The 12259-nt window shown below is 34.3% G+C and overlaps 1 protein-coding gene across 1 annotated transcript in view; it reads left to right on the top strand.

Annotated features, from left to right (window-relative positions):
• MAN2A1 (mannosidase alpha class 2A member 1) overlaps positions 1–12259 on the top strand; it is a 180702-nt gene that overhangs the window by 63552 nt on the left and 104891 nt on the right. Inside the window, exons 6-7 of the mRNA XM_051994766.1 lie at positions 7177–7350; positions 8926–9112. Coding sequence (XP_051850726.1) covers positions 7177–7350; positions 8926–9112 — 361 coding nt within the window. The remainder of the gene's footprint in view (positions 1–7176; positions 7351–8925; positions 9113–12259) is intronic.

Below are 12259 nucleotides of genomic sequence, written 5' to 3'. Positions count from 1 at the left end.
TTGAAAAAGAAATGGAAAAAACTCATTGCACAGGAGAAAAACCTCTTTAATATCAGAGCATATTAACGTAATAATAAAAAATCTCTTGTTACTATGTTATTGAACTATATGTCTAATCTTTTATTTATAGAAACATTTTGTAAAAATACTATACATAAATATTAAGACCATCCTCAATTATTAGAAGGGAACAAACAGGCAAGTATTCTTAGGTAGTTCTTAGTAGATAATAGTTTTCTATCATAAAATTTTTTCTATTGACTGAAAAATGTAGAGCTCTCAAGATCCTTATGTACTTTTTCTTTGTTGATTATAACTCATTTGATTTGGAAGAAAAAATGGCCTTTTTTCTGATTCTTCTCGAGTAAAGTCACAAATGCACATGTCAAAATTATGATTCCTTAAAATTTGGAATATCAGATATTCTCTAACAATATCTACCAAGGCATAAAACAGAGACGCATATACTTGCTAAAAAATGTTCCCCACTTATGGAGGGATCCATAGTGTAACATGAAAGGAGAGAAGGGTATATAGATGAGATGTTGTGAAAAGAGAAATGACACCTGACAACTGATTGTATGTAGATGGAAGATGAGAAAATAATTGAAAATGCTGCATAAAAGTTAAAAGGCTGGGTTATTAGGAGGATAGCTTTTGAATAGTAAATCAAATGGAAAAGAGATTTAGTGTAGATTAGGGGTCCTGAAACTACGCTCGTGGGCCAGATAAGGCAGCTGAGGACGATTAACTCCCTCACCCAGTGCTATGAAGTTTCTTTATTTAAAGGCTCACAAAACAAAGTTTTTGTTTTTACTATAGTCCGGCCCTCCAACAGTCTGAGGGACAGTGAACTGGCCCCCTATTTTAAAAGTTTGAGGACCCCTGGTGTAGATAGTGAAGTACTTAGGATGTTCTGTTTTGTGAGTAAATGTGTTTGGGTTGCATCAAGCCCTAAAAAGTTGCAGAACATTTTAGATCAAATCAAACAAGAATGTTGTTCATATAGGAAAATCCCAAGTAGATGAGGAATGCCTTTTGTTGAGGATATAAAAATTAGTTGGATGGGAAATTATAATGTCTGTGCACTGTGATTGTGTGTGTGTATGTGTATTGTATATTTATAAACACTGATTTTTATCAGCTTTGCCTTTAGGAAATGGTAGTTCTTTTTAATGAACTCAGGTATCTTCCTGAAACCAAGTCTCAGTTTCTAAATATTATTCTTCTGATGGTGTTGCATAGAGTAGTAGTCATACAGACTTCAGGTTGAAGATTACTCAGAAAAAAATTAAGTGGTATATGGTGAAACTGAGCAGATAGCAATGTATCATGAACAAATATATATATGAAGGGGGGGGGGGGTGATCAAAAAAGTTGTGACTGAAAAACAAAATAGGCCAGGATGAAAGTAAAGGGTACTTGCAAAATAAAGAGAAAGGTGACTCCACCATGTTGCATGAGCTTTTGGATAAGAGTTGTGCCAAATAGACAGGGTTGGATATACTGCAATCTTTAACCTATATTTCAGTGTACAATATTCACCTTGATGAGGTCTCAGACCTTTCAATTTTTGACTGTAATTGAGCTACAAAATTTCAGAACAATAGATGGAGGGACCTGGAGGGTTTAAGGGACTACATTAATCCATTCCTGTCAACCATCACTCTTTCAGCAAGCATTTATTAAACACCTGCTATATATTACAAAATGTGTTAGACATCAGGGATACAAAGAAAAAGACAAAATAATCTCTTTCTTTAAAGCGAGTGTATTCAATGGGGAGACAGCATGTAAATGTTTGATGGTTTGAGACATGCATAAACAGAGAATAGCTGAAAGGACACTTATGTCTGGGAATCTTACAAAAAATTTCATTTAAGTGAAGGCAGCTGAGCTGTCTTAGCAGCAAGAAGGTTCATTCTAAGTATAAAACCCAACAATTCCAGAAGAATAGTTTTGTAGATGGAATATCTGCAGTGATGCCTGAGACTCATGTTAAGTGATTTGTCCTAAAAGAGTTTGATGATACACTGGTGAGAGCACATGAGTTCAAATCCAACTTCTCAGGTATTTATTAGCTGTGTGACCTTGGGCAAATCATTTCCTAATTGTTGTCTGCCCCAGTTTTCTCACCTGTGAAATGGGGATAAATAATCAGGGTTGTTGTAAGGATCAAATGAGGTATTTGTAAAGCATTTAGCAGAATATCTGGCACTTAGTAAATGCTTGTTTCCTGTCCCCTTCCTTCCATAATCATCCAGGTAATACCAGAAGTGTCACTTGAATCCAGTTCTTCTGACTATGAAATAATCTTTATATTCTATTTTTTATTAGATCACATAGTTATTTGAAACTTATAAAACATAAACTTGTTTATTTATACTTGTGGTTGCAGTAAATTTATTTTCCCCCCACTGCTTTCTAATTTTATAAGCAATTCTAGTCCAAAAAGGGGTCCTATTCTAAATAGTTTTTGTTTTGGGGTAATGTAAAAAAGTTCATTAGTTTTTGATTCTTCTTTTAAAATCTGTTTTGTTCTACCAACATGCTTTTCCATTTATGTATGTATGTACGTATGTATGTATGTATGTATGTATTTGTTTATTTATTATAATAACTTTTTATTGACAGAACCCATGCCAGGGTAATTTTTTACAACATTATCCCTTGCACTCACTTCTGTTCTGATTTTTCCCCTCTCTCCCTTCACCTCCTCCCCTAGATGGCAAGCAGTCCTACATATGTTAAATAGGTTACAGTATATCCTAGACATATGTATATATGTGCAGAACCGAACAGTTCTCTTGTTGCACAGGGAGAATTGGATTCAGAAGGTAGAAATAACCCAGGAAAAAAAACAAAAATGCTAACAGTTTACATTCATTTCCCAGTGTTCTTTCTTTGGGTATAGCTGCTTCTGTCCATCATTGATCAATTGAGACTGAGTTAGGTCTCTTTGTCAAAAAAATCCATTTCCATCAGAACATCTTCATACAGTCTCATTGTTGAGGTATATAATGATCTCCTGGTTCTGCTCATTTCACTTAGCATCAGTTCATGTAAGTCTCGTCAGTCCTCTCTGTATTCATCCTGCTGGTCATTTCTTACAGAACAATAATATTCCATAACATTCATATACCACAATTTACCCAACTGTTCTCCAATTGATGGACATCCATTCATTTTCCAGTTTCTGGCTACTACAAACAGGGCTGCCACAAACATTTTGGCACATACAGATCCCTTTCCTTTCTTTAGTATCTCTTTGGGGTATAAGCCCAGTAGTGTGCTTTTCTATTTTTAAACTAGTACTAAAGGTAGTTTTTTTTTTTCCTTTTTCCTTTTTTGAGTAATAGATTATAAAATAGTAATTTGGCTCCTCAATTTTATACATTTTGTCGACTTAAGGTTTTTTAAGAACTTCATTGGTATTTTGCTTTTTGGTTGTTGTTGAGTCATTTTAGTCATGTCTGATTCTGCAATTCTATTTGGGGTTATCTTGATAAAGACTCTGGAATGGTTTGCTCTTTCTTCAATAGCTCATTTTCAGATGAGAAAATTGAGACAAGTAAGGTTAAGTGATTTGTTTATAGTCACACAGCTATTTAAGTATTTGTGATTGGATTTGAACTCAGGTCTTCCTAACTCCAGTCCTGGACCTCAATCTACTGTGCCCCACATAGCTCCCTCTCTTTTGTTTGTATATCACCTACATTTCTCCTTGTATTATTCATTCTTGCTCCTCCCAGAGAGCTATCTCATATAACAAACATTAACAGAAGCTACCATTTGTGTAACACTTTAAGGTTTTAAAATGCTTTACACATCTCATTTTATTCTCATCACAACTGAAAATAGTCCTGTTGTATAATATTGTAGTAGATTAGTATTATTTTCATCAATATATTACAATATGCTAACGTAATTAAGGTGTTGTAATATATTAATATCCTAATAGTCTTATTTTCATTTTACATATGATGAAACTAAAGCAAATAGAGGTTTGACTGTCATTGACAGTAAATGTATGAGGCTGGATTTGAGTCTTGGTCTTCCTGAATCTGTCTCTAGTGCTCTTTCCATTGTACTGTTTAGCTGCCAATTAAGAAGAGAATACAAAAGGTTAAAAAAGAAAACCAACCAACCAAATATTCCATACTCTGAAGAAGTTAATATTGTAGTGAAGGAGAAAAATATATGAAAAATGACATACCACATGCATACATGCAAACATACACATCTCTATGTTTATATACATATAAGGGTATTTGCTGATATATGCATACACACCCACATTATGATATATGCAGATGTAAATAATGTGTGTGTTTTTATATATATAGGTATATATGTATATGTGTATATGGACATATGTGAATGCAAATGCACATTATATTGATGATAATCCCAGTAAAAAAAACACTAACATTAAAGGAGATTGAGAAAAAACTTATAGAAGGTGGGACCTTAGTTGAGGTTTGAATGAAGTCAGGAAGTAGAAATTAAGAAAAAAAAAACATTTTAGGTATGAGGGATAGACAGTGAAAATGCATAAGTCAGGAGATGGAATGTCTATAAAGATCAACAGTAGTATCAGTGGATCATAGAACATTTGGGGAAGAGCAAAATATAAGAAGATTAGAGAAATAGGAAGAGGCCAAATTCTGAGGGATTTTACAGTCCAAAAGATTGTATTTTTTATTTTAGTCATTTGAGAGCCATTAGAGTTTTTTGAATAGGGCAAATATAATATGGATATAGATCTATAGGAACATCGTTTTGATAGTTGAGTGGAGAATGGATTGGAGTGGTTAAAAATTTGTAGCAGGTAAAGCAATCAACAGATTATTTCAGTAGTCAAGGTGTGAGGTGATGAGGACCTGCATCATAGTGTAACATGAAAGGAGAGAAGAATCTAGATGAGGTGTTGTGAAAAGAAAAATGACAACTGACAACTGTACATAGATGGAAGATAGGAAGATGATTGAAAATGATACATAAGGGTTAATAGGCTGCATTATTAGGGGGATAACCTTTTAACAGTAATAGATAGAAGGGAAGAGCTTGAGAATAGAGAATGAGTTGTCTTAGACATTGCATAAATTATGTTTAAAAGATGATAAGTTTGAATTGTCCAGTAGGCAGTTGGAGAATCATTTGCATAGATGGTAACTGAATCCCTGTGAACTAATGAAATCATCAACATTATCAAGATATATTATAGATGGAGAAAAGAAGGGAGTTTTGGATAAAGCCTTGTTCAACATCCATGGTCAGTTGGCTTGACCTGGATGAAGGTCTAGATAGGGAAGGGAGACTGATACAGAACATTACTGTAAGGAGGAAAATAATGAAGAGAAATGAGTGTCAGGAAAATCTAAAGTAAAAACAATTATCAAGAACATAATCAACAACATTAGAAGCTACAAAGAAAGAAATGATTACTAGGTTTGACATTTAAGGCATCATTGGTAACTTTGGAGAGTATAGTTTCATTTGAATGATGAGGTTAGAAGCCAGATTTTAGAGATTTTACCAGGAGAGAGAAAATGGAAGCACTAGTTCTATACAGCTTTCTCAAGGAGTTAATCCACAAAACATCAAGATATATATATATATATATATATATAATATATATATATATATATATATATATATATATATATATATATATATATATATATTCCACAAAACATCAAGACATACATATATATATATATATATATATATATATAAATTATTCATTTCAGCAATGATCTACCATGTTTTATGTATCAAATGAGGCCAAAAAGTGATCTTTGATCTTTTCTGTTGCCACTGCCATGTAGCCTTAGAGCTAGCTACAACTCCATAGAGAGGTTCTCCATTTCATAAAGTCATGCAGAACTGTGATGATACAGTGGATAGAGTACCAGACCTGGACTCAAGAAAACTTGATTCATTCTTCCTGAGTTCAAATTCAGACTCTGATACAAATACACACACACACACACACACACACACACACACACACACACCTGGAATCACAGAATAGGATGAGACTGAAACAACAAAATGTATAAATTCATGGGGATGTATCATGGGCAAAAACAAAGTAGGCTCTGCCTTCAAGGAGAGACAAGAGACAGAGACTTGTATTGCTGTGGAGTGAGGAAGACAAACATATACATGTCTAATCTTGTATATATTTTGTTGTATATTATACATTACTTGTAGGTATTATTAATTCAGTTTTTAGAATCTTCATATTTAAAACAGCCTAAATGTATCCAGATGTTGCTGTTCTTATGATTATAGTTGTGCCATTTACTCTTTGTAGTATCCTGATCAAATCACTTAACTCTTATGAAGCTCATTTTCTTTATCTGGAAAGTGAAAGTAATGTACTTAATGACTTTGAGATTCCTTTCAACTCTAAATCTATGATCCTACAATCCTGTTCATTCTTTATAAGCAGCTAGTACCAATAAAATTTCACTATATCTCTGTTGAGATTAATTTGAAATTTTGTGCCTTAGAAAAATATTTCTTTGTGGATTAGTGACTATTTTCATGGGATTGAGAAATGCTTTAGTCAAAAAATTTAGTAAAATAGGATCAGCTTTGTAAAGTGGTATGCTTTACATATTTTTATCATCTATTCTGCCTTTTTCCTCTTACATATGAGAACATGTGGGATATTAGAAAAGTAGAAAAGGCAGCTTTAAAAATCTTCTTTTAATGTGAAGCATCTAAGTGGAAGGAGCAAGGTTGGCTCCATAGACTTTATTCCATACTGTTATTTAAAAGTAAGTGTCTAAACTATGTTCTGTTAATAAATAAAATAGTCCAAGCATGACACTGGGAAGGCAGAGATATAACAAAATTATATCAGTTTATTGTTTAATTTAAAGCCTATGGTTTCCCACAGTAATTTCAGTGAGCGTTTGTCTGACTTTATGCTATGTTTTGATTATTCTAACATGTCTTAGAAAATGGAAAAACAGACTAGGGTAGTTGGATGAGGTGAGACACTATAGAGATTGGCTTTTCTCACATCTAGGAGAAGAAAGCTGGTGCTGACCTAGGACTGTGATAGTTTAGTTCTGAATCCCACTTAGTGGCTAATATTGTATATTTTGCCTAATTTACCAATGTTTCAAAAAGATTTTAATTGTAACTTTTTTTTAATAGGAGTGAAACCTAGATCAGCCTGGGCTATTGATCCATTTGGACATTCACCAACAATGACATATCTGCTGAAACGCACTGGATTTTCCAACATGCTTATCCAGAGAATTCATTATGCAATTAAAAAACACTTTGCAGCCACAAAGTCACTAGAATTTTATTGGAGACAAAATTGGGGTATGTATAGTTATCAAAAATAAAAAGCACCTGACAAAGTAATGTAAAGGGTTTGAATAACACTCCTCAAATTTCAAATCTTTTTTTTAATTTAACTTTTATTTAGAGGGTTAAAAGCAACTATCAAAAAGTGGTGTGCATAGAATATGCACATGTGATCACATCTGTTGACAACACTTGATGCTGTAATCTTAGAAACATTTTAAAAATCAGTTTTAGACTTGGGATAATAAGGTGGCAATGCTTTCTATGCAAATAGAGCATATGTAAATAAAAGATGATAATACTTTGCAAACAAATTTTCAGAGTGATACACTATTTAAGTTGGTTGGTACTTGTTTTGAACTGTGTTCATTAAATACTTATTGCCTTTATATTTCTTGGAATATATAGCCTTTTGAAATTATATTTGTGATTTACTTGCTAGGTGCATCTACATCAAGCTTATTATCCCAGATCCCAAAGCAATTTGTAATTCTACAAGTTTTTCCTTTGCTGCTCTACTAATGGGTCTTACCAATAATAAGCTATACATACTTTTCTGAGAGAATTATTTATTTGGAATCTCTCTTTTGCTCTCTAGTCTCTTTCAGACATCTCTAACTGGATGGCTCAAAAACATCTTAAACTCACTATGTGCAAAGTAGAATTTAATATCTTTTCCCTCTATACCCTCCCCCCAACCTCTTCTACCTTCCTAGTAATACAGAGAGCAATACCCTCCCAGACCTTCAGGCTCACAATTGAAGAGTCATCCCATGCTCCTCAACTAGCACTGTATCCCTCCTCTTCCCCCTAACCAGGCTGTGGGAAAGCCTCACTATTTCACTTTGATACAACTTGAGATAGCACTCCCTCAGCACCTCATACCTTGATTATTTTACTATTCTGCTAGTTGGCTGCCTGCCTCAATTCTTTATTTTCTAATCCTCCTTCCTCAACAAGCAAAATGATTTTCCTATAGCACAGTTCTGACAACATCACCTGCCTTTCCTCCTCCTCCCTCTTAAATTCCAGTGATTTCCTCTCGTGTCCAATATCAAATTAAAACCCTTTGTTCAAAACCCTTCCTAATCAGCCACATTCCCATTCTGCCAATATTCTTACACTTTTTTCCCTGCCGTGTACTCTTTGATTCAGTGACACTGGCCTTCTTGCTTTTATACAAACAAGTTCCTTTATCATTTAGTTCTAGGATTTTTTTCTGGCTGTCCCTCATGTCTAGAATATCCTCCCTCCTCCTCTTTGCCTACTGTCTTTACCAACTTCTTTTTATGTCCCTTCTTAATTCTTGTACCTTTCTTCTGCTAATAATTTCTTCATTTCTATTTGCTTGTTGTTTGCTCTATTAGGTTGTGCACTCTTTGAGGATTGGGACAGTCTTGACCCATTTTGTGTCTATTGGTTAGCACAATAACTAATACTTAGTTGTCACTTAGTCAATATTTACTGATTATATTTATGAAATTAGTTCCATCATTCTCCCAAGCATCTTCCCATATGATTAAATAAAATTTTTAGAGAATTTTGGAGTAAAGTTGTTAATAATATTCATTGTTATATTCTTAATTTTAGATTTGGGATCTAGTACAGATATATTTTGCCATATGATGCCATTTTATAGTTATGATATCCCTCATACTTGTGGGCCTGATCCTAAAATATGTTGCCAGTTTGATTTTAAACGACTTCCTGGAGGTAGAATCAGCTGTCCCTGGAGAGTCCCTCCAGAAGCAATACATCAAGGAAATGTCAATCACAGGTACTGTTAAACTTTGCTAATGTCTGCATTCTTTTCCTTTCATAAAATGTTTTCTGCACAATAAGTATTCATTTAATATCTTACTAAGATATTAATGGAAACAGATAAAACAGTTCTTTATACTGTGGTTTCAGATATATAATCATTAGGTACACTATGGAGGGCGAACAGCACTGTGCTGTCGATCTCTTTATTCTTGTCCACTTCATTGGCTTCTCTTATATATGAATCACTGCATATACTTTTGTATTTTTTCTTAGTTCTTGACAAAAATGGTAAATTAAACTGTCACTAAAATGCATTTAATGTATTTGAAAGTGTTATTTATTTAATTATTAATGTGTTTTTAAAATGATCCCAGTGATCCTGAAGAGTGTTTCATTAGACAGTTTGAAGCTATTAGAGTTTAATGTTAACTTAAACTGCTTAAGCTTAGTTCTAGTAACTTTAAACTTACTAAGACTTGGGGTACCCTGTATATTGTACAATTTTTTAAACTGTGTTTTCTGAGTTGGAGGAAAATGTTAATGTTTACATTTAATCCAACATTGTATGAGTGATTGATGTTATTATTTCAAAAAAATTGATTGCCAGTAATGAATCTCATTATAATTAAGTGTATAATATTCAGTTCCTTTTTATTTTATTGCTTTTTAGATTGTTGAATCATTGAGAATAAGATTTATGTTGTTTCTGTATTTCAGCTTCCATTATCTGGTTCAGTCCTTTGTACATGTTAGGCTCTTATAATTGATTGTTGTTGTTATAAGCAAAACTTGCAAATAATTATGTATAAGTAAATTATATATAGGATAGATAGGAAATAATCAACAGAGAGGAGAGATTATAAGAAAGATTTGCTTTAGAAGTTTTAATTTGACCTTGAAGGAAGTCAGGAAAGGGAAATGAGGAAGGAGAACATTCCATGCATGAATGGTAACCACTGAGAATGTCCAATCAGGAGGAGCTGGAATATTTTATGTCAAGAACAGTAAGGAGGCCATATCAGTGAATTGGAGACAGAGAGAGAGAAGAAAAAAAAATGAAGAGAGACATGGAGAAAGGGAGAGAGCAAAAGAAGGAAATATGATTATGAAGGTTTTGAATTATGAACAAAGGACTTTATATTTGATCTTGGAAATGATAACTATTGGAGTTTATTAAGTAAAGGAGTGATATGTTGGATCTGTAATTTATAAAAGACCAACCATCAGAGACTGTTGGAATATTTCAGATATGAGATGATGAGGGCCTGCATCAAATCAGAATGATGCCAGTATTAAAGGAGAGAAGAAAGCATGTTATATATTGCAAAGGTAAAATCAGGAGGCCTTGGCAACAGATTGTATGTAGGGGGAGTGAGGGGAGTCCAGTATCCTTAGGTTTCAAGCTGAGGGACTAGGGAAAGGATGTTGTCCTCTGTAGTAATAGGGAAAATAGTAGGAGGGGTAGCATTCAGGAGGAAGGATAATGAATGTTCTAGAATAGGTACATTTGAGAGCTGAGATGGTAACTAAATCCATGGGAGCTGATTAGATCACCAAGTAAAGATTTCTAGAAGAAGAAAAGAAGATGGCACAGGACCATGGAGAACCGGAACAGGCCAGCCCTAGACACACATGATTATTGGGTGTGACAGGGATGTAGATATAGCAAAAGAGGCTGGGGGTGGGGTGGGATTAGATTTTTAGGAGCCAGAAGCAAGAAAAATGTCTGAAAGGCAGAAAATTAAGGTCAAGAAAATGATCAACAATGTCAAGGGATGAGAGAATTGAGGAAAGGCCATAAAACTTGGAAAATAAGGGATCTTTGGTAACTTTGAATAAAGAGCAGTCTGGGCTGAATGGTAGGGTTAGAAGCCAGACTCTAGAGCACTGGAATCAAGCTTTCATAAAAATGGGGTCTGCTAATCCATATATAAAGATCTCTGTGGGTAGCAGCTCAGTGGCACAGTGGATAGAGCACCAGCCCTGAAGTCAAGAAGACCTGAGTTCCAACCTGGCCTCAGACATTTAACACGACCTGGCTATGTGACCCTGGGCAAATCACTTAACCCCAATTGCCTCAGCAAAAAAAAAAAGGAAAAACTCTGAGGCCCACCTGGTGACTGTTTTATAATGTAATATTATTTGTGTTTAATTGTATTATTATTTTGCTATTGAATGTTATTCCAATTAAATTTTAACCTCAGTTGAGACCTATGTGATACCTCTGCAGTAGAAGCACATATCTGCTACTTCAGTAGGTAGTTTAGTTAGGCATTGAGCTGAGTTTAGGGATAAAACTCTCTGCTCTGAAAGAGTTTACAATTTAATGAGGAAAGACAACATTAAAAAAAAAAAAAAAACTTTAAGCAGAAAATTGGGAGAGGAGAGATAGGACAAATAAAAGTAGCAGAGTTTGATGAGGCAGTCCAAAGGAGTGCCCCTATTTAAGATATGAAAAGATGGGTGATCTGGACTCCATCCTTAAATAGAGGTTCTCAGAGATGTGGAGGAACAGGAATTTGGCCATGAATTTGTACATTTTTTTGAGTTTGCCAGCAAGGGTAGTTCTTCTAAGGAAGTCCAGTAAAATCACATTGTTCAGTGAGAGAGCAGTGCTTTTGTAGGATTGGAGAGTAATGGAAATAGGATAAAAGTTGATTGGTGAAGGTCCTTGTGCTGATGCTTGCTGCTGATCTGGTGAAATAATCCTTTTTTTTTTTTTTTTTTAAACTAGTTTTAGAATTAGGGATTTCTTTATAACAGGATGTGGAGGACTAGGCTATTTTTCAAATGGGTTTTACTACAGGATACTGCGTCATATCCTGTTTTGGGGTTTTGCATTGCAAATACTAATGGGAGAGTACGTATTATTGTTTTTCAATTGTGTCCAACTCTTTGTTGACCCCATTTGGAATTTTCTTGGCTGAGACACTAGAGTGGTTTATCATTTCCTTTTTCTGTTCACAGATGAGGAAACCAAGGCAAGCAGGATTAAATGATTTGCTCAGAGTCACACAGCTAAAAGTGTCTGAGATCATATCTGAACTCAGTCCAGTGCTCTACCCTCTGCTCCAAGCTGCCCCATATAAACATACATGTATAAATAAGATGGAAGTGATTCAAAATGGGGTGGTTCTGGATCTACAAAGAAGAGGTCTTT

This window comes from Antechinus flavipes, chromosome 1 (assembly GCF_016432865.1).
Source record: "Antechinus flavipes isolate AdamAnt ecotype Samford, QLD, Australia chromosome 1, AdamAnt_v2, whole genome shotgun sequence".
In the NCBI taxonomy this organism is placed as follows: Eukaryota; Metazoa; Chordata; class Mammalia; order Dasyuromorphia; family Dasyuridae; genus Antechinus; species Antechinus flavipes.
The sequence above is the reverse complement of the archived record's forward strand: the minus strand, read 5'-3'. Positions and strand labels throughout refer to the sequence as shown.